The sequence below is a fragment of the Pan troglodytes genome, chromosome 1 (genome assembly GCF_028858775.2).
Source record: "Pan troglodytes isolate AG18354 chromosome 1, NHGRI_mPanTro3-v2.0_pri, whole genome shotgun sequence".
In the NCBI taxonomy this organism is placed as follows: Eukaryota; Metazoa; Chordata; class Mammalia; order Primates; family Hominidae; genus Pan; species Pan troglodytes.
This window is the reverse complement of record NC_072398.2, coordinates 223,427,980-223,452,273: the sequence shown is the minus strand read 5'-3', so window position 1 is coordinate 223,452,273 and position 24,294 is coordinate 223,427,980. Positions and strand designations below refer to the sequence as shown.

The window sequence follows — 24,294 nt, the reverse complement described above, 5'->3', positions numbered from 1 at the left end:
TTCTTTCACGTTTACCACCCACTAAATAACCGGGCCTGGTTAGCATCGTTAAGTATGCAAAATAGAGAAGAGGAATCATAAATTGCAAGAATAACAATAACAGAATGTACAGTTTTTGTCAACAAAGTATCTTCTTGGCTATGTTTTATACCCCTTAGTAAGACCCTATATTTTGCCAAAATGGATTAAGCACAAATGGAAAAAGAAGAAAAACAACTATCTTATCCTAGCACCTCCTTCAACTACCAAAATACTTAGTGATCCTGTCCATCTTATTTTTCTTGCTAAATATTACAAAATGGAGTGAACTTACACAGCTTCCATTGATAAGAATATTTTTAACAAGGAACTATAATTTACACGCTTTAACAGAGGTTTTATTATAGTTTCAAAGAAGGGAAAAAAAAAAAAACCAGAAAGATAAAAAAAGAACATCATTCTTCCAAGCTGTTTTTCATTGGTTTGTTGACTGTGAGAAAAGTGGAGCAGGATCAGGGCCAGGCGAAGTTTGATGCCAGCGCCAGCACTGCCACTTAGACGATGCATGGCCCCAGCAACGTCCTTAGCATCTCTCAACCTCAGTTTCCTCATCTGGAACTAGAGAGGGACAGACCCACCTCACGTGACTAACTGGTAGCCAATGTGAATCATCAAGCATAAGGCCTACCAACACTCCAAAATCCATTTTTCAAAAAGTTATCTTCATTTAATGAATGTCTTTAGAAAGAACTTTGCCCAAAGCTAAGAAACACACAAATCAAACCACAAGGACATATTTACCATTTTCATTATGTCGATCCTGAACCAAATGCTGATACACAGAATCTGGAACCTCAGATTGACGGTAGTACCATTTGACGTTCATGAGGAGATGGTCCCTCTTACTCTGAAAAGGAAAATCTAACAGCATTAGGAACAGGATTTCAGGTGGCCACAAGTGCATATCATACCCATGACCAAAAGCCCCTGTAAATGGGTGGACACGTAGATAGGGAGAGACACAATTACCATCAGGACCACAACAATACATAAGTCAGTTATTAGGTCAATTTTTGTTTTTTAAAAACACCCATCAATAGATCCCTCTCACCTTACCCCTCTAAACTGCTTATTTCAGGAAACAAAAGGAGACCAGTCTTGAATCTGTTTATCTCCCCAGTTTGATTAACTAATCCATTCAAAATTACATTTTTATTTAACATTAACTATACAATACTACATTAATATATCCTTCTATTTTAATCTTTAATCATTTTGGTAAATATTTAGAGTCAGTGTTAGCTGACTGTCAAGGCTCATTAAGGGCAATAGGCTAGAAAGAACTTACCCCACAAGGCCTGGCACAAAATAATCTCTTCTCTGAGGTTTGCCTATTACCCAGACTAAATCAGATTCTCCTTCCACTGTTTAGCCACAGTTATTGTTAAATGCCAAATGAATATAGCGAAGAATGGGTGGTGATGAAGGTACTATGAGTCCAGAGACCTCATCTCATTTATTTCCGAATCTCCAGATAATAGAACATCTTGTATATAATTATTTGTGAATAATGAAGAATTTTATGATTATCACATAAATGATCCTGTAAATGTTTGTAGGACACTGCACTATGTTATCCCTAAAAGTTAATTTTGTTCCCAGTTTGTTCAGAGAATAAAGGATCAAATATTGCCCTTCCATTAGCAAGTTACGGGGCTACAGCTTGCAAAAGATCGTCTCTGTGGCTGGTCAAGAAATAGCTCAACAGCGAGTGCACTGAGGTTCCCTGCGGCCTCCTAAAATACTTTTCCAACCCATGTGCGGCCTTAACAGGCTTCTCCAAGGTGAATGCAGTATCATGCCTTTCAGCAGCCTCTACGTTCTCATCACAGGCCCGTTGGTCAGTAATGAATGAGAGCCAAAATTCAAGAAATGCCTCATGTTTATAAAGGGGATGCCTAAATCCTAAAATATGATAAAAGAGCCCTCATTAATGAAAGAAGATGCTTCCTGCTTTAACGAGCAAGTCACAAATATAGCCAACACTAAAACACCAGGAAGGTTCCAAAAAACCTTTGCTAAAAAACACTTAAAAGCCATTTAAAGAATCAGAAAGATGACAATTGCCACAAGTTTCAACAGAACTCAAATGTGAAGATGTGTTATGTCTTTTTTTTTTTTCCTTTTCTTTTTTTTTTTTTTGAGAAGGAGCCTCACTGTGTCGCCCAGGCTGGAGTGCAGTGGCGTGATCTCGGCTCACTGTAACCTCCACCTCCTAGGTTCAAACGATTCTCCTGCCTCGGCCTCCCAAGTAGCTGGGATTATAGGTGTGTGCCACCACGCCCAGCTATTTTTTGTATTTTTAGTAGAGACATGTTTTGACAATGTTGGCCAGACTGATCGGGAACTCCTGACCTCAAGTGATCCATCCACCCGCCTCGGCCTCCCAATCTGCTGGGATTTCAAGCATGAGCCACCACGCCGGCCGAAAATGTGCTGTTTCAAAGTAAATACAAAAATTAGCCGGGTATGGTGGGGCATGCCTATAATCCCAGCTACTCAGGAGGCTGAGGCAGGAGAATTGCTTGAACCTGGGAGGCGGAAGTTGCGGTGAGCCAAGATCGTGCCATTGCACTCCAGCCTGGGCAACAAGAGCAAAACTCCAGCTCAAAAAAAATAAATAAATAAAACAAAAAACAGAACAAAACAAAACAAAAAACCAAAGTAAATAACATAAATATCAAGATTCTTTTTTTGCATTTAACTGTGCCAAATACACATGCCTACAAAAATACGGCATCATCACTGGTTTAATTACACTTTATACATAGAGTAATCCTACATGATGAATACTCTTTAATATTTATCCATTTTATGCCTTTATATTAAAATTTTTGATGGCAAAAAAAAACCTTTATACACTGTTTATGCTTCAGATGGGAAAAAGAGGACATACCAGTATGTTAAATAAATAGAATAAATGTTACACGTAGCAGTTTAGAGAAATAATTACTTTCAGCAGGGGATTAAGGATGTGCTAACATCTGACTTGAGAAAAAATGGGAGAGATTTCAATGAATTTTTTCATTGAAAGACATAAAGATAGACAAACTACTGAACATATCCAGACCCCACAGTCCCACCTGCATGCGTCAAGGAAGCCATTCTGGGGAAATATGGAGAAGAACCTGAGTCCTGACTGTGCCTGGCCTTTAGTGAGCTTACAGGACAACTGGAGTTTTCTAACTCTATTGCTGACCAAATACACAGGCAGCAAAGGACAAATCGCCAGGACATGGGAGAGCAGCTAGAAAGTGTAGGAGATCAGGATATACCACCTCAAAATATGCTCTCTGGCACAAGGATTATTTAGCCAAGAACTTAAGAGGGGTAGAGGAAAAATTATATTTTGTCTCCAACAAAACTTAGTTTCTTCCCTAGGCAGGATAATAAAAAGCAGGACCAGGATAAGATAAGATTATAGAAAAAATATATATAAACCAGGGGAAGAAGCAGCACCTGTTTGGCAGTGCTCGGGGATGCATTCAGTTAAAATACACTGTCTATAATAAGGACTTGCTCAACCTCAGCACTACTGACATTTGGGCCAGAGGATTGTTTGTTGTGGGGATCTGCCTGTGCACTGTTAGATGCTTAACGACATCCCCGGCTTCTAACCACTAATTGCCAGTAGCACCCATCGTCCAGTTCTGACAACCAAAACTGTCTCTAAACATTGCTAAATCTCCCCTGTGGGGAGAAATCACTGTTCTAGTAATTCATTTTGTTTTGTTTTTTAAGGAAAACAAAATCAGAATGGCAAAAATAAAACCTGGTTCAAGCACTACAGGGTAGGGAAGATGGCCTACTGGAAAGAAGATGGGAAGGCCTGTGGCCCCTCCAATCTCAATTCCATGACTTCCCATGTATGTGACTTGGGGCACATTACCGAGATTCTCCCAGTCTCCCCTTTTCTGTAAAAAGGAGATACTGAAATCTACCTAAAATAATTACTGAAAGAATAGAAAAGACAGAAAGCATCTAGAACTGAGTAGGTGCTCAATGAATATTGTTTCCTCTACTGGTAGGTGATTGTAACCAATAGTTCACAGAAAAATCTGAAGAACTGTGCCGAGAAGTGTGGGAGTTACTTCTTCACCAGAACTTGGTTTCCTGCAAGGGATGATAGTGATCTCTAGTCACTGAGCCACTAATACATGCTTCAGTGCTCACAGAAATGTATTACTCCACTGAGCATACAGGAGTCCAGATCTACTAGCACTCCTAACAACAATCTTTTAAAATCTACCATCTATGTATTTCTGCAACACATTTAAGACATCTGAAAACCTGAAGGGCAATAGAAATACCTTTTAGATACAGTATCGCAAATTTGTACAATGTCTATTTTTCAGTACCAAGCCAGGGATACTGGTGATCTTCTGAAGTACAATATCTATGTTATCTTATGGCGTAGGAATACCTACTGATTACACACATAAATAAATTAACTGCTTTGGTTTATTTGTACCTAGATGTATGACTCCTAATATTATACTTTACAATGGCAGTGAAGGAACTATTGGATTCCCCAATGCAGTACTATGCAATAACCAGGGAGTGGCAGCATTGTGCTGAAAAGACTTCACAATCAATTCCACAGATAAAACACACAAAGGTAGACTGGAAGTAAACAACAATTTGAAACAAATTTAAGTAGCTGTAATATCCACAATCTTCCTAAATAGGCCGGTAACTTAATTAAAAATGAAAAGTCCATAAAGGGAGGCAGAGTGTGGTTTCAGCAGTACTAGATTACAATTAGGTAATCTAGGATTGCAGTTCAGTCTGCAACCGCTAGTTGCAACCTGAGTGGAGTCCCCCAACCCTCTGAAAAGTGAAGGGATGGAACAAAATTGTTTCTATGCTCTCTTTCCATTCTTACATGTTTATATCTAGATTTCCTCCTCAAACAAAACCAAGTAGATAAAATGATGCTGTGGGAGAATCTCTAATTTTTTCTCTGTATCTGTGCAATGGCACTGGCTAACAGTGCCATCCTAAAGGTTTACAAATTAAAATGTCACCTTCAGTGGAAGCTGGCCACTGCTATACTGAGGGAAGAAGAGAGCATCCCCTCCCTGAATAAGTGTTCCCAGAGCTACCTCAGACACAAAAGTATTGCTAGAAAGTTAGACACAGGTAATTATGTAATTCCTACTACTCACTAGTTGAAGAATTTTGTTCAAAATCACAGAAAATTAAAGCCAGACATGAATTTAGAGATCATGCGATTCAAGCAAAACTGTCTAAGTTTGAATCCTGGCTCTGCAACTTACTAAGCTATGTGACTTTGGGCAAGTAACTTCTCCAAGCCTCAATGCTCTCATATACAAAATGGGAGAAAACCAAGTTTCTACCTTATTTGGTTGTGAGGATTAAATAAATTAATATAAAGCAAGTGGATGAGCTCAATAAATGTTAGATATTACTATCATTGTTTTACAGAAAAAGAGAGCAGCCAAGATAGAAAAGAGGTTACTTAAAGTTTTTACTTTTCTAAGATTCAAAATTATGTTAGTAATAGTGTCATACAGCAAATTAAGAGGAAAATGTCTTCACTTTTCCAACAATTCTAGAAGCTTGTCAAGAATTTCTCAACAAATAAGCTTCATTTTTTACTACCAATATAATTTAACAATGGCATAAATGTCAAAATGTTTATAAATATTATATTTCAAACAGAATGCGGAATAAAGAGGGAAGTGAAGCTTCCTGTGTGAAAGCACCCTAGGGTGTACTTCTGAATAGTAAGAGGAGACCACTGGGAAGTAAATAACTTCTCACCAGTTTGTTTGTTTGTTTAGAGACAAGGTCTCACTCTGTTACCCAGGCTGGAGTGCAATGGCACCATCATGGCTCACTGCAGCCTCGACCTCTCAGGCTCAAGTGATCCTCCCGCCTCAGCCTCCTGAGTAAGTAGGAACACAGGCACCCAGCTAATTTTTAAAATTTTTTTGTAGAGGTGGACATCTTGCTATGTTTTAAGCCACTAAACAGGAGCACATCCAATCTGCTTAACAATAAAGTTTCGGGACTCTGGGCAAGAAAAAGGGGAGGGGGAGTTGTTTCTGGGCTAAATTATAGACCCTGGCTGGATTTCTCTTGAAATGAAGAACATATGTCGATTTAAGGAGATTAATAGAGGACAAAATCCATCCCCCAAATCTGGGCTTAGAAAAAAGATCCTTATGGTAGCTATTTGGGAGCAGAATAGCAAAGATTTCTACACATCTTTGAATAACAGACAATAGTCTGTTGAGATTTAACAAATTTAAAATAACTGAAATGAAACACTCAGAACTAGATAACTGACAAGCGGTAGACTAGGGGAAAAGGAAGGCAATGGAAACAGGCAAGGCCAAGAAAAAGTTGCTGTTGAAGGGCAACTGTGTTGTCACCAGCAACACACAACACAGTCTGCCCAAACACAGACACAGGGTCTAATGTTGAGATGGAAACTTCCTTTCCTAGAGATCTTTCATGATTATTAATTTAGTGTTTTATCAATTTAAATAGCCTGAGTCTTTCCCAGAAACAGTCTTAATATCAGCCTCAGGGCAATGTTTTTCCACAACATAAAAATAGTAATAATAATCGAGGGGGTATCTGGATAGTTCATAAATACCAATAGGACTAGGGCAGAGAGAGAGTCCTTCACACAGAGGTGGCCTGCAAGCCAGATGGAACAACTGTAAATTCACCTACGATACAGAGGAAAGAGCTTCTTTGTCCTACTGATCACCAGCTGATGATACCTGCCACCAGCTCATAGCAGGGATTATCAGGTCCCCAAAGCCTCCAAAACAGACCATTCCTGTCCCTATGTGCTATCAAATGTGACAGGGATATCAAGGCCAAAGACAGCCTCAACAGAGTACAAAGATGGATATTAGCAAATAAATAACTTTGCCAAGTCAAAACAATCTGCTAGAGAGAAGAGGAGTAACCTCCTGCATATATTTAACTGCTTAGTCATGGGGGCTCTTGATTCAGAACCAAGTGAAATCAGATCAAAATTCTTACTTTATAAGCCAATATAGCCAACCAAGTTTCTCCAGAAATTTGGGATGAAGTGGCTAACATGTGTATACTGTATGGCTTAAAAAGATACTTTCTGAAGAAATTTTTCATGCATTTCCACAACATGGTGATAATAAGGTTAAGAGTTGTCTGAACATTAGAGGTTTACTGTATAATTCAGAAATGTATACATAAAACTTTTAATTGGTAGTCAGACACTAATTAAGCATACAGAGGGGGGAACACCATCTCCCAGAGACATCACTATCTCCCTTCAAGTGTGCTCACCAACCAGTTTAAAGAGGCATTAACTCTGCCAGTTGAGCCCACCTCCACTTACAGGACAATGACTGTTAGACGTGTCACCTTAGCTAAGACCTTGGGGACACAGTCATAATGGCTTTGATCATTCCTGACTTCAAGGGAGAAGGGTAGGGACAGACAATGGGGTCAAAGATCACTATTCTTCAAAGATCAAAGCTAACTCCAGAAACAGACTGAGTAACCTCTTATCCAAAATACCTGGGACCAGAGGTGTTTCTGATTTCAGAATTTTCTAGATTTTGGAATCTTTGGGTATACATAATGAGATATCTTGGGGATGGGACCCAAGTCTAAACACAAAATTCATTTATGTTTCATATAAACCTCATACACATAGCCTGAGGGTAATTATATAAAACATTTTAATAATATATGCAGCCTGTCACAAAGGTCAGATGTGGAATTTTCTACTTACTGCATCATGTCAGCACTCAAAAAGTTATGGATTTTCAAATTAGAGATGCCCAACCTGTATTTATTTACGCAGGCAAATCAAAACTAAAGATAAACTTTCTGTACCAGTCATAGTTACCCAACTTCATGGATAAATATCTGAAATTAAATTTAATTCAATTAAAATGAAATTAGATCCAGGAATCCCACTTCTGTGAATTTACCAAAATATTTAAAATCAGTTTGTCAAAGAGAAGCCTGCACTCCCAAGTTTATCACAGTACTATTCACAATAAACAAGTTAGGGAATCAACCTCAGTGCCTATCAACAATGAATAGAGACAGAAAATGTGGTGTGTGTGTATGTATGTGTGTGTGTATATATGTGTGTGTGTATATATGTGTGTGTGTGTGTGTGTGTGTGTGTATATATATAAAACTACTATTCAGTCTTTAAAAAGAAGACTCCTGTCATCTGCAACAACATGAATTGAACTGGAGAATATTATGCTAAGTTAAATAAGCCACGAATTGAAAGACAAATACCACATGTGCTTATTACATGTGGACTCAAACAACCCAACTCACAGAAGTGAAGAGAAGTGGTTACAGAGGCTGGGCAGTGGGGGGAATGGGGAGCTAATGCTCAAAGGGTACAAAATCTCAGTAAAGAAGAATAACTGGGTTTTTTAAATGATCGACTGCACAACATGATTAATATAGTTAATAACAGTGTATTGTACATTTCAAAATTGGTAAGAGAGTAAATTTCAAATGTTGCCATCATAAAAAATGATAAGTAATTGAGGTGATGGCATGTTAATTAGCTTGATTTAATTATTCTACATTGTATTAATGAATCATACATCATTTTGTACTCCATACATATATACAACTATAAGTTGTCAGCTTACAACAAAATGAAATTTTAAAAATGAAATTAGATAGGAAATATCTTGTAATATTTCAAGCCTCTACCCTATTTAACATAAGACTCTAAGAATGCCCGGGCACTGTGGCGCACGCCTGGAATCCCAGCACTTTGGGAGGCAGAGGCAGGTGGATCACCTGAGGTCAGGAGTTCATGACCAACCTGGCCAACATGGTGAAACCCTGTCTCTACTAAAAATACAAAAATTAGTTGGGTGTGGTGGTGGGTGCCTATAATCCCAGCTACTCGGGAGGCTGAGTGAGGCAGTAGAATGGCTTGAACCCAGAAGGTGGAGGTTGCAGTGAGCGGAGATCGTGCCATTGCACTCCAGCCTGGGCAACAAGAGCGAAACCCTGTCTCAAAACCAAACAAACAAAAAGGATCTAAGAATTTTACATAGCTATATATATTATCCGTATAACTTTACAGCCATTACAGCTCAAAACGCCAGGAAAGAGGTATAGAAAAACCTAAAGCAGAGTATACCACCAGGCCTCAGGCCATCAAGGTTCATGTATCCCAGGGTTCTGCTCTGACATGGGGACCAGTGGGTAAGGGGAAAAACTGAAATACTGACTCCACAGACTCTTCTCAGGAGAAAGAAAGGACTGAATATACTTTATAATCACACCATCCTATACACATCTCCCAAATGCACTGAGTCATTAAACATTTTGTTTCATTTTGAGAGGGCAGAGTGAGGCCTCGCAAGTAAACTTCTTATTGCCATTGATAAAGTATCCACTCTTGTTTGATCCTGGAACACCTTCTCCCAACCTTGGTGTATTTTAGTGTAGTGCTGGGACTGAACAGACCTAAAAATCCACAGGGTCATCTTCTGCATCCACTCTCAGTGGGGCCTGAATCCACCTGTGGAAGGACCACGGCTGTGGCACAGCTCCCCTCAGGTGGCCACACTACTCCCATTTCTAAAATACCTTAAAACAAGGGGCAGGTAGAGGAAAAATAAAACAAAATAAAATACCTGGGCTGGGCGTGGTGGCTCACACCTGTAATCCCAGCACTTTGGGAGGCCAAGGAAGGTGGATCACGAGTTCAGGAGTTCAAGACCAGCCTGGCCAAGACGATGAAACCCCGTCTCTACTAAAAATACAAAAATTAGCCGGGCGTGGTGGCGACCGCCTGTAATCCCAGCTACTTGGGAGGCTGAGGCAGAGAATTGCTTGAACCCAGGAGGCGGAAGTTGCAGTGAACTGAGATGGCACCACTGCACTCCAGCCTGGGCAACAGAGCAAGACTCTGTCTCCAAAACAAAAAACAAACAAAAAAAAACCTGAAAACAAAAATTAAATGGGACACAGAATCCTGTTGGTGGTAACATCACATTTATTAGCATTTCCAAATGGGTATACCTGGAACTACTGGTACATCCAATATAGAGCAGACTTCTGGAGGGATCTGCTCACAACTGGAATAGTAATTTTTTTTTTTTTGAGACAGAGTCTCACTCTGTCACCCAGGTTGGAGTGCAGTGGTGCTATCTCGGCTCACTGCAACCTCCGCCTCCAGGGTTCCAGCAATTCTCCTGCCTTAGCATTCTGAGTAGCTGGGACTACAGCATGTGCCACCACACCCAGCTAATTTTTTGTATTTTTAGTAGAAATGGGGTTTCATCGTGTTAGCCAGGATGGTCTTGATCTGCAGACCTCGTGATCCGCCTGACTCGGCCTCCCAAAGTGCTGGGATTTCTGGTGTGAGGCACCGCACCCGGCCAGAACTAGCATAATGAATTTTTAAACAGAAGTTAAGTAGATGAAAGAAATAGAAGACCATGGCCACATCCATCTGACTAGGCTGCTTACTGCTTGTAGGCACTAGGATCAAGGTTAGAGGCTCATTTTCAAAACCTATGAGTGGTATTCAATTCAAAAGACTGTTGTCAAGAGATAACATCAGTATCTGGGTCTGTGTGAAAGGAGTTAAATCACCTTCTATCAGATGTTGAAGCACGAAGGGGGAATGGTAGGAAGGCAGATGACTATTCACAGTGTTTACAATCAAGATATACAAATAACTGGCTACATACAAACACTCAGAAAGATGATGTAACTATGAATGTACTGAAGCACAGGCTCAGATGATGGGCAATAATTTCAAAACCACTGTTTCTTGATGATGCCTTGTTTGTTAAACTTCTGCCGCTGTTAAATTATTTTTACACTTTAATATGGAGAAAAATCAACCAATATTTTGGTAGGAACTAAAACAGTGCATGAAAACTAAATCATCTCTGAAATGCTAGCTAAGGAGTCAAAACTCATTAAGGATTTTCTACTTAGGATTATATTGTGTATGAACACTGAAATTTTCAGACAATTCATTCTTGTATTTGTTTGTAGCAGAGAGGCCAAAACTAAGCACAGGTAAAACCTTGGGAATATTTGTACTTCTTGCCCTCACCTGTAAACTACAAGGCTGGGTAACTAGATGACCTCTGTTGTCCTTAATGTCACACACACACAGAGATAAACTGTACGTCAAGGGGACTTAGCAGATAGGGACAGACATAGCAAACTAAAGAGCACTTCTGTAGCTCCCCAAAAGTATCCCACAACGTACTTCAACCTGACTGTGGGGTTAATATCAGGTGTCTGAACTGGATTAAGGGACATCTAGATAGTTGGTAAAGCATTATTTCTGGGTGTGTCTGTACAGGTGTTGCTAGAGGAGACTGGTGTGTCAGATGGTAGCCTGTGTGGGAAGATCTGCCCTCAATGTAGGTGGGGCAGCATCTAATCAGCTGGGGTCCAGAACAGAACAAAAAAAAGCAGGGAAAAGGAGACTTTGCTCTCTCTCCAAGAGCTAAGACACCTTTCTTCTCCTACCTTTGGACATCAGAACTCTAGGCCCTCCAGCCTTTGGACTGAGGACTCACACCAGCGGCCCCCCAGGCTCTCTGGCCTTCAGCCTCAGACAGAGTTGTACTATAGGTTCCTTTGGTTCTGAGGCTTTTGAACTTGAACTGAGCCACACTATCAGCTTCCCCGCATCTCCAGCTTGCAGATGGCCTGCAATGGTCTAAATGTTTGTCACCCTCAGAAACTCATTCTGAAACTTAATCCCCAATGTAACAGTATTAACAAGTGAGGCCTTTAAGAGGTGATTAGATCACAAGGAGCCTGATAACTCATTAATTCATTGATGCATTCATGGGTTAACGACTTATCACAAGAGTGAGTCTCTTATAAAAACCAGGTTGGCTCTCTCTTGTGAGCCCTACTGTCCTGGATGCCTTCTACCACATTATGGCACAGCACAAAGCCCTCCCCAGAGGCCAACCAGATGCAGCCCCTTGACCTGGGACTTCACAGCCTCCAGAACTATAATAAATTTATTTTCTTTATAAATTACCCAGTCTCAGGTATTCAGAAAAAAAGACTAAGACATGGCTATCATGGGACTTAGCTTCTATGATGGAGTGAGATTTATTATTCCCTCAATAAATCCCCTCCCATCTGTCTGTCTATCCATCTGTCTATCTTTCTATCCAGCCAGCCAGCCAGCCAATTGGTTCTGTCTCTCTGGAGAACCCTGACTAATACACTGACAAATACTAAATGTCAGATTCAGCTTTAAAAGTTCAGTTTTGAAGGGTCAATTTGGCAAGACGAAATTTTGCAGATAAATTAAAATCCTACCCTTGGACCTCCAAAATCTGCTGACCAAACACAAAAATGAATCCCATTCTAAACAGTATTCTCCCAGCAGCTCTGGTTTTATCAGATCAACATTCTGAAGCACAAATTTTCTCTTTGGTCCAAAGGATTTCTCCCATAAAGGAATAAAAAAATAGCTATTCGTAGAGAGTGTAATAAGAAATTGTCAAATTCCCCCTTAATCCCTACTAAAGCTTTAAACAGTCCATTAAATTTCTTTAAAAGCAAAAAAAAAAAAAAAAAGAGTACAAATATCACAAAATTTGACATTTTTGTAATAATACTTTGGTTGTTGTTTGGTGATGGCGGTGATGGCAGTGATATTATTCATTTGGAGGGAATTAATGACTTCTTACACATGACATAGCCAGAAAAGTTACAGAGCTCAACCACACATCAATGGTGGGGTCAGACTTTGCGGTAATGAACAGGATGTCAAAGAAAGGGTGGGGAATTTCTCACATTATTTAACATCACATTATTTTATAAGTAAGACTTACCAACTTACGATTAAAGATACACGGCAGAGATTTTACAATTAAAAACTGATGATGAGCTACCATGATAATATTTCCTTGAGGTTGGGCACAGTGGCTCACATCTGTAATTCCAGCACTTTGGAAGGCAGAGGCATGAAGACCGCGTGAGCCCAGTAGTTTGAGACCAACTTGGACAACAAAGTGAGACTCTGCCTTTACAAAAAATTTAAACATTAGACAGGCATGGTGTCATGCTCTTGTAGTCCCAGTTATTCTGGAGACTGAGGCGGGAGGATCTCCTGAGCCCAACAGCTAAAGGCTGCAATAAGCTATGATGGCACTGCCACACTCCAGCCTGGGTGACAGAGCTAGACCCTGTCTAAAAAAAAAAGAAAATATTTTATTGACTCAATACACTTTTTACAGAAGGACCTCTCAAACATCTTAAGCTTCAAGATTCCTTAGATTCTTAAAAATTATTAAAGAGTCAAAGAACATGGGTTATAGCTTATCAGTACTTACCGTATTTAAAAATAAAAAAATTTCTGGCTGGGTGCGGTGGCTCATGCCTGTAATCCCAGCACTTTGGGAGACTGAGGCGGGCGGATCACGAGGTCAAGAGATCGAGACCATCCTGGCCAACATGGTGAAACCCCGTCTCTACTAAAAATACAAAAATTAGCTGGGCATGGTGGCTCGTGCCTGTAGTCCCAGCTACTCAGGAGGCTGAGGCAGGAGAACTGCTTGAACCGGGGAAGTGGAGGTGAAAGTGAAATTGCGCCACTGCACTCCAGCCTGGCAACAGAGTGAGACTCCATCTCAAAAAATAATAATAATAAAAATAAAAAAATAAATTTTTTTGTAATTTATGAATTCATTAATAACAGTAATAAACCCACTACATGCTCGTGTTAACGTAAATAATTATAACAAATAACTATAATTTTTAGAACGAACAAAATGTAGGAAATGAATAACACTTTTATTTCTGCAAATCTCTTTTACTTCTGGCTTAATAAGAAAACAGATTCCCATATCTACTTCTGCTTCTGTATTCAATCTGTTGAGCTATATCACACATCATTTAGCCTTTTGTGGAATGCATTGTACACTCCTGCGAGAATGACAGTGAAAAAAAGCAAATGACGTCTTGGTATCATTATGAAAACAGTTCAACCCTACAGACCCCTGGACCATAGTTAAGAACGGCTGGTCTCTGAGATGAAGTCGACAAGCTGCACAGATGGCTCCAGGTGCCCTCTCTTTTAGACACAATCATTTAAATAAAAAGTATGCTCCCGAAACAGCACAATGACTAGAGATTTTAAGGCACAAATTCATTTAGATGTCAGATACTATTAAAAAAGATTTCATTATTATTTATACAACCAAACACTCCAGACATTCCAGTAGAGAGCAGAAGTTACACAAGAAGAAAAATCTAAATAGGAAGCTCTCATTGTCAAATTTAAGGTATCTTTCCAAAAACTGAGCTCAGGATATAAAAGAAATATTTAAAGCTTGATTCAAACAAGTATTTGTCTACATTAAAAAGGTATACTACTTTAAAACAACGGTGAACACTTGAAGCTGAAAGCATGCAGAAAATAATAACCTAGCTAATTTCCGCTATTCCAGGCAACTTTCTGGCCATTTCAAAAATGATACTGCTTCCTACCTGAGAAAACTGGCATCATTAAACAAAACCTTTAAGAAAAAGAAAGATATTAGCTTACAATGTTAACTGAATCATATCTTTTATAATGACTAATATACCTAATTTATGTGAATCTAGCAATATTCCGCCCTCTCCTGGTGATATGCTTTTTGTACCACTGCTGTCTGAATTAAACCCTGAGTGTAGAGTTGGTAACACAGTAAAGTAACTTTTAGCAACACAAATATTTGCACTTTTAAGAAGCACTAGAGACACAGTTTTAGAAATTACTGACTCAAAAGTTGGCCTGCATAATAGGAATCCAAGTACAGCCAGCAACTTACCAATAAACAAATTCAAATAGTTGGATAAGAAAAGGGAAAATCAGCAGGAACACTAAAAAATTATATTTTCCTGGTTTAGGTAAATCAGTCTGTCTTATCTTAAATATCTTAATTATTTCTTCTCTTCCTTTAACTTAAACCAAAACAAAGACGGTAACCTTTAATACTAGTTAGTCTATTTATAACCGTTCCATCTACAAACATTTTTCTAATACAAACATGCCCTGATAGCTTATCTTGGTGCACATGCCAGACAACAAAGGCCCACTGGCCTGCTGGAGAGGAGAAATGGAAAGCAGGAAATGAGAAGCCTTAGTTAATCTCCAAATAATCGATCAGTGTATTCAGTCAAGTGTGAGCTGAGCTGGGAAAATGCTGCTTTAAAAAAGAAAGAAAGAAAATCAAAGAGCATGTGACTGGAGCCACAATTCATTTTAAAATAGGGTAATTTTTGTCAAAAAGATTCTGCATCACGTTCAAGCACCAACAACAACATACGGAAATGTTCATATCTTCTGCAGTAAGACCCCTTCCTTTAAAATCTCTTGTCATCTTTTTTCAAAAACAAGTTTCAACTTTTGGGTTTTGTTTCTTGTTTTAGTTTCTCTTAATTATTGAGGTATAATTTACATACACACAATAAAATTAACTTATTTTGTTTCTACTAGTTTTGACAAATGTATAGAGTTGTGTAACCTCCACCAAAATCAAGATAGGCAACATTCCCATGACCACAAAAAGACCAACTTCCATTACAGAATCAACATTTGCTGTGATGAAAAGGCTTTGGGTGCCAGTGTTGCCAGAAAAGCAACATTCTAATCTAACTTCCTTCCTCCATTTTAGCACACAGAGAAGTTAATATGGAGAAAAACAATTCAGAGTCTGCTGTGACTCTTCTATCTATTGCTAGAGAATACTACAGACAGGAATCCCATGATCTTTAAATCAAGTAATCGGCTAGAGAAAACTTCTGGGCTAAGAGGTAATATGGTCTCAGGAAATTCCTAGAACATACAACAGTTTTAGTGACAACTGATATAAAAATAAACAAAAATAATTTCAAATTAGATCTGAGATATACTTTCCTCAAACTATATAAGGAATATTTATTGGGCATCTGCTAGGCACCAGACACTGTTCTGGAGATGGTTGCTGAGGATACAGAAGTGGGAAAAACAGAAAATCCCAGTCCTGGTAGAACTTCCATTCCAATGGAGGAGAAGACCCCTTACCAATTCCCCCAACTCTCTCCTCTAAAATGTCCAATAATGGTTAAGTGCTTTTAGAAAGTTATGATGAATGAAATCTGCCACTTAGTAACCATAAATCCTAGGCAAGTAACATTTATTTACACTGTTATTTAATCTCTTTGGATATTATTTTCCTTAAAATTAGTGGTCTTCTCAAAAGTACTTCAGGATAGCAGGAAAAACTGTACTGTGACCTGATATGTCATATACAGAGACAGGTTTAAATAACCCTAATGATTCCATACACCAGTTTCTCTACCTACAGGACCTAGGAGGAAACCCAAATGTCTTGCTTGCTATCCTGAGCGTGTTCATGAAAACTCCCAAAGGTGGCTCTACTTTCTTGCTTTATCTTTCTTATTTTTCTTTTTAAAGTTTTATTATGAAATATTTGACAGGCAGAAAGGTATAAAAATAACAGAACCATCTGTACCAAACATACCTAAAGCAACAAAAACATTATCAAACCTAAAGAAGCTGCCTGTGGAACCTGCCTACAGCCCAGAGGTAACCACCACCTTGAATTCACTGATCATTCCCATCCAGTACTTCATGCTTTTACTTAATATATATATAACTAAAAATACATAAGGTATTATTTTGCATGTTTTTATACTGTACATAAATGACACTAGACTCTTTGAGTTCTTCTATAATATGCTTTGTTCTTTCAGCATTACGCTTACATGATCCATCCACGCCCTAGTTCACTTATTTTAAGTGACATGTATTACCTTCATATACAGCACATCACAATGTGTTCATACATTTTCCTGATAGTAGACATTTGGGTCATTTCCAGTTTTCCACCATTACAACCTTGGTTGTAATAAGTATTCCTATATATGTTTTCACACATAAAACTTTTCTATTCAAATTATTTCGATTACTCTGAATGTTTGGTATCACAGCTAAGTGTTCAAATTTTGGTATTGGTAAAATGTTGTTCACAGTGTCTTACTAAGTAATTTAAATATATATTAAAGGCTAAAAAAGTTTATGTCTAAGCATGGTTTTGGATAAAGCCATTAACTGTGATGTGTTGCCTTTTATTTCTGGAGACAGTCTCACTCTCACCCAGGCTGCAGTGCAGTGGCCCAATCACAGGTCACTGCAGCCTTGACCTCCTGGGCTCAAGCTCTCCTCCTACCTCAGCCTCCTGAGTAGCTGGGACTCCAAGCAAATGCCACCACGCCCAGCTAATTTTTGTACTTTTTATAGAGATGGGGTTTCACCATGTTGCCCAGGCTGGTCTTAAACTCCTGGGCTCAAGCAATCCTCCCTCCTCAGCCTCCCAAAGTGCTGGGATTATAGACATGAGCCACTGTGCCCAACCAATGTGTTGTATTTCCATTAATAATTCACTGCAAAATATTTTCTAATTTCCACTGTGATTTCTTATTTGACCCACAGACTATTTAGAAGAATCTGGGTTCCTTCTACACATCTGTGTATTTCCCAGGTACTCCTTTTGGTCTTGATTCCTAGCTTAGTAGCACTATGGTCACAGAACATGTTCTGTATGATTCCAATGCTCTGAAATATGTTAAGACTATGATCTATATATAGTCTTTTTTTTTTTTTTTTTTTGAGACGCGGTCTCGCTCTGTCGCCCAGACTGGAGTGCAGTGGCACGATCTCGGCTCACTGCAAGCTCCGCCTCTCAGGTTCACGCCATTCTCCTGCCTCAGCCTCCCGAGTAGCTGGGACTACAGGCGCCCGCCACCACGCCCGGCTAATTTCTTTTTGTATTTTTAGTAGAGATAGGGTTTCATCATGTTAGCCAGGACGGTCTCAATCTCCTGACCTCATGATCCACCTGCAATATTATATAGAAATGAAAATACTGCAACTTACAAAAACATGAATTTCACAAACATGCTAAGCCAAAAAAATCAGACACGAACAAATATATATTGCATTTCATTCCCTTTATATACGAAGTACGAAGACAGACATAACTAATCTGTGACGGCAGAGCTCACAGCAGTAGTTACGCAGTTAGTGGCTAGGAGAGGGCACGAGGGTAACCTCTGGAGTGCACACATTTTATTTCTTGATACCAGAAGTTAGACAGATGTGTTCACTATATGAAAATTCACTGAGCTTTCTATTTAGAATGTTCTTTCATGAATATATATTAGACTTCAATTAAGTCTAATTTATGAAATTAAAAATTAAAATCTTTCTAAAATTAAAAGTCTAATTCGCAAATGCTAAAATTTACATACACATATACACATTAACACGTATGCGCATGAAGTATCTCTGGAAAGATACAAGAAGCTGGCAACAATTGTTGCCTCTGAGGAGGAGAACCCTGAAACAACTTATACCAAAAAGTAAGAAAGTGCTCAAAGAATGTGAAAGACACGCAAAACTCAGCCTGAAAGGACAGGCCTGCTGGACTAGTTCTGCTAGAACAACTTGAGAATCAACACATAATGTTAGTAATAGAGTAGAAACTACAAAGAAAACCAGAAATCGTGCATCCTTGCTGACACAGGTAAATGAATAAAGTGAATAGTTGCTAAATAACTGGACACTTTCAGAGTCACAGGGCACCTTTCCATAAAATATTAACTGATAACAAAGGATGAAAAAAGTAACTTTTTTTTTTTTTTTTTAAAGACACTGTTTTGCTGTTGTCCAGGCTGGAGTGCACTGGTGCAATCACAGTTCACTGCAGCCTCAACATCCCACTCTCAGACTCCCAAGTAGCTAGGACTACAGGCCTGTGCCACCACACCTGGCTAATTTAATATATATATATATATATATATATATATATATATATATATATTTTTTTTTTTTTTTTGGCAGAGACAGTGTCTCACTATGTTGCCCAGGCTGGTCGCTAACTGCTGGCTCAAGCAATCCCCCAACCTCGGCCTCCAAAAGTGCTGGGATTAGACTTGGGCCATTGTGCCCACCTCAAAGAAATAACTTTATAATTAACTTTTGGGCCTTGTAAACCCAATCTTAAGTGATCAAAGTGAATGCCAGTAACAGAAGGAACCAAAATTGTGCCCTACTTGGCAGGGTACAAGGAAAAGATCCCAAACCTGAATCTAATAATGAAGAAATACGATACAAATGAAAACTGAGAAACATTCTACAATGTAACTGAACTGCAATATTCAAAAGTGTCAAGGTCATGAAAATCAGGGGAAGACTGAAGAACTGTTCTAAAATGAAGAGGATTAAAGAAACATAACTAAGTATATAATCTATAATTCTGATTAGATCCATTCCCCACACAGGGCATTGAAACAAAAGCCAAAATGTGTACGGGGTCTGAGGATTAGACAGTAATAATGTTATTAATGTTAATTTTTAGGTTTGATTGTTGACTTGAGGGCTACATCAGAAAATGTCCTTGTAAGAAACACACACCCATTATGTATCAGTGTGTAAAGGGGTTTTTATTTGGCAACTTATTCTCCAGTGGTTCTAGGAAAAAAAAAAAAATAGTTCTCTGTGTTGTACCTGCACCTTTCCTATAGGCATGGGGTGGGTTAGATAAAAGACTGGAGAAATAAATTTTAGTGCCAATTATAAAAATATGTAACCACAGGCAGTGGTCACTAAAAGCCATTTTGACAAACAATCAGAGTTAAAACTCAGTAAATAAGAAGAAAGTTACATGTAACTGTAAGGATAAAAGCATGTTAATGCCAGCCAGTTAAAAATTAGTTTCAGGAATTTAGTCCATAATAAAGATTAAATTACAGAATAGCAGGGAAAGATAAACTATTTAATGAGTTTGTAGAGATTCCTAGAAAGTCATCTAAAAAAAATTAAGTTGTAACTATACCTCATACTGTACGATTCAAAATGATCTGAAATGAGTCTAAATGGGTCAAAGATTGAAATGTAAAGAATAAAACCATAATGAAAAAAATGCAAATTAAACTTATATGAAGAATATATTGCTCATACTGGCAAATATCCAAGTTGATAACACTCTGCTGGCCAGGTTATGGGAAAAGGGTTGTCATTATGTTTTACAGAAACATAAGCTGGCACAATTGTGTTATAGAAAGAGTAACTGGGCAACATCTACCAAAATTACAAACATATTCATCTGTTTCTCCAGCAGTACCACTTATTGAAATTTATTCTAAAGATACATTTGTGCTGGGCACGGTGGCTCACGCCTGTAATCCCAGCACTGTGGGAGGCCGAGGCAGGCAGATCACAAGGTCAGGAGATGGAAACCATCCTGGCTAACACGGTGAAACCCCGTCTCTACTAAAAATACAAAAAAATTAGCTGGGCGTGGTGGCAGCGCCTGTAGTCCCAGCTACTTGGGAGGCTGAGGCAGGAGAATGGCGTGAACCCGGGAGGCGGAGGTTGCAGTGAGCCAAGATGGCGCCACTGCACTCCAGCCTGGGCGACAGAGGGAGACTCAAAAAAAAAAAAAAAAGATAAAAGAAAGAAAGAAATTTCATATGACTTTTGAATTTTTTTGTTTTTTTAAATTATATAAATGTATTACCTATTCAAAAACTATTTTTAAAAACTCACAGGGTGTTTATGTCATAGGCCTTTGCTCTCTCTCTCTCTCCTCTCTATCCTAGTATATTGCTGCTCTTTCTTTTTTATGTAGCTAGCCTTCCAGTGGATAGATGGTGTCTGACCAATAGAACTGGAACCTGCATCAGCCATATACTGTTAAGAGAATAAAACGGAACAGAAACAAGCCTGTATAATTACAGTTGGTCATGCCAACAGTCTGGTGACCAATCTTTTACACTTAAAACTTAAAGAAGTTACACGTTTTCAACTGCCTGTAAAAGAAAATCACATACTCCTTGGCCCCCCATACTCATCATGCTGACACAGATCACTTGAGCTTAAAAATGCTCACAATGTTTCTGAAAGTGAATAGGCACAGAGCCTTCAAATATGAGATCTAGAGTATCTCACTGAATATAAGATATTCCACTCAGTGCTACCTTATAAAACAAGCCCTAGAATCAAAATAGCTTATTACTAAATCTTATTCATTGTGAGATATACCGCTGAGGCTGGACATGCACTTTAAAAGGGAAAGAGGAGCCGGGTGCAGTGGCTCATGCCTTTAATCCCAGCACTTGGGAGGCCGAGATGGGCGGATCACCTGACGTCAGGAGTTTGAAACCAGCCTGGCCAACATGGCGAAACCCGGTCTCTACCAAAAATACAAAAAAGCCGGGTGCGGTGGCGGGCGCCTGTAGTCCCAGCTGCTCAGGAAGCTGAGGCAGGAGAATGGCTTGAACCTGGGAGGCAGAGGTTGCAGTGAGCCGAGTTTGCGCCATTGCACTCCAGCCTGGATGACAGAGCAGGACTCCGTCCGGGAAAGAAAAAAAAAGGAGGGGGGAAAGAAGAAATCATTAATAAGGTGTAACTGAAACCTGTCCTGAAAGAAAGCAATGAGCACCTCTTTTTATCATAACATATTTTGTCTATGTTTCGTATTTCCACAAACTCCTCTTTGATTACAGATTATGTCTTTCCAAGAAGACTATTTGGCAGCAAACTGCTGACAAAGTATTGATGGCAGACCTCCTTACACAAAGCCTATTAGCATTTCTATTGCTGCACTGCACACTCTGGTATTATAAATCACACACACTCAGCATCATGCCCAATAATCAAACAGTTACCTAACAACTAAGGGTATTACAAATGCATTGAACTAATCTTTGAATATATGCTGATAATTAAATTCCATTATGGTTTCTAACTTTAAACCTAAAGGCAGGCAACACTGAAATCAAGTGTCATCCACTGTGCCCTCACATATGCCATGAAATGTCATTTGTATTATATAGTTCACTTCCAATTACTGAATACAACAGCCAGAGCATCTATCACTAATATTAAAACAAGCAGAACCCAGTAGTAGAGCAGTGGAAGGCATCACATGGTTTAAATGGATTTCTCACCTTTCAAGTATCAAGGGGTCTTTCCAAGAACATCTCACTTAGGGGGTTGTTGGCCTTTTAACAAAGGAAGCTGCTCCAGTTGAAAGAAACATTCAAAAGACAAGACATGCTGTAAAGCACAGCTCAGAGCTAGAGACATCTGCCCCTTGTGTTAAAACACAAAACAGTAAAAGATCCTTTATATGAAAAATAAATATATGTAAAAATTGAGCTTTTGTCAAGGTTACTAACAAAGAAGTTATGTTAATATCTAAGGAGCCCTTGTTTAGGCACATGCCCCACAGAAATTAGGGAGCCCTCCTGTCCAGAAGATCTATTAATTTCCCAGTTTTTAAGACAAAAGAAATGTTTCTTGAAATCCTTGCTTGGAGCCCCAAAGTTAAAGCAGCCATCAAGCACAAAGCTATGCCCCACTGTGTTCCACTGTCTGTGTCCATGTCTGTTACTCACGCAGAACCACCACGATTAGCACAAGTTAAATTTCATGGATACGTAGAAATGCACATTCCAGCTCTCTTGCCTACTACCATCACATGATGATCTTTAAAACAAGAATCAAGAAAACGTTCCTAATCCTCTGTGTTCAGAAAAGCTTTTACTGTCAAAAGAAAACTTTAATAGCTGACTCTTGGTAATTAACACATAATAGAGCCACCACTAACCTATTAACAATATTACCGTATTCTATAATTGGAGGGTAAAAATTAGCTATAGAGGGAATTGTAGGAAATCATTTTCTAGCTCTACCATCAATGTTATGTCAGATAGGCTAACAAGAAAAACTGTGAGAGTTCTAATTGGCAGTAAATAATTATTGGAACATAAAATGAAACAACGCCCAAGAAAATTCAATCTGACCACACAGAAGAAAAGATAGTGGAACCAAGCCTAGGGAATTTATAGAGACTACTGCCTCTGCATTAATAAAGAAATCATTATCTGGTAACTATACCTCAAATCAGGCTCTAGAACAATGGTTCTTAACTTTTGCTACAACTACCCCATCTGAAATCTGCATGCCATGCAAACTACTGCCTAAGGCGGGGCACAGTGGCTCACGCCTGTAATCCCAACACTCTGGGAGGCCAAGGCAGGTGGCTCACCGGAGGTCAGGAGTTCGAGACCAGCCTGGCCAACATGGTAAAACCCCGTCTCTACTAAAAATACAAAAATTAGTTGGGTGTGGTGGCGCATGCCTGTAATCCCAGCTACATGGGAGGCTGAGGCAGGAGAACTGCTTGACCCTGGGAGGTGGAGGTTGCAGTGAACTGAGATCGCGTCTGGGATCCAGCCTGGGAGAGAGAGCAAGACTCCATCTCAAAAAAGACAAAAAGAAAAAACGCAAGATAAAGGATGCTTAAAACCTAACCAAGTATCAACAGTAAAATCGAAGGACACTTAGAAAATTAACTGACATTATAGACAACGTCAAGTAATTTGACATAATCTCTTCTTTGAAATTCACCATCCCATCATGTTAGCCTATGTATACAGCTCCTAGTAGCGGATAAAGTAGGCAAACTTACATGAAGAAAGAATTCCATTACTATAAGCTATCATTAAACAACTTAAATATCTAGAGAAAATTCATGAATAATAACTGAGGTGATTCAGAGTCCACAGCATAACCAGTTTAATTGCATTTACCACATAACTGGTCCATATACACTGGAACTCTGAACGTGCTAGACGAGTGAAAGCAAATGTGAAAGCTTTTATTTCAGTTCTAATGTACTGCATAATAAAATTTAAAAACACACACAACTAAAATGTGGATTAAATCCAAAAACTAAAATTTCATTAAATTGCATTATAAGATTTTCACTTACTAAAATACAGAAAATGTTTTCTAATATGCATTGGACTTTTTTAGTTATACTTTACATGTGAAATGCAGAGATTTTTAGATACACTATTTAGTTTTTATAAAGGCTCAACTCAAAACAGTTCTATCACTCCAGAAAGTTCTCTCAAGCACTTTCCCAGTCAATCCTCACCCTACCCATAGAAAACCTCGATCTAGCTAGCTAGCTAGCTATTTTTGGAGACAGGGTCTCACTGTGTCGCTCAGACTGGAGTGCAGTGTGGTGTGATCTCGGCTCACTGCAAGCTCCACCTCCCAGGCTCAAGTGATCCTCCCACTTGAGTCGTGTGCCACCATGCTCAGCTAATTTTTTTATTTTTGTTTTTGTAGAGAAGAGGTGTCATTTCACTATGTTGCCAAGACTGATCTCGAATTCC

General features: G+C 39.0%; 1 protein-coding gene across 12 annotated transcripts in view; it reads right to left on the bottom strand.

Annotated features, from left to right (window-relative positions):
• RERE (arginine-glutamic acid dipeptide repeats) overlaps positions 1-24,294 on the bottom strand; it is a 464,385-nt gene that overhangs the window by 200,605 nt on the left and 239,486 nt on the right. For all 12 annotated transcript variants that reach the window (XM_001159509.7, XM_009447680.5, XM_054662477.2 and 9 more), the window contains one exon: positions 781-886. In XM_001159509.7, the coding sequence (XP_001159509.2) occupies positions 781-886 (106 nt within the window). The remainder of the gene's footprint in view (positions 1-780; positions 887-24,294) is intronic.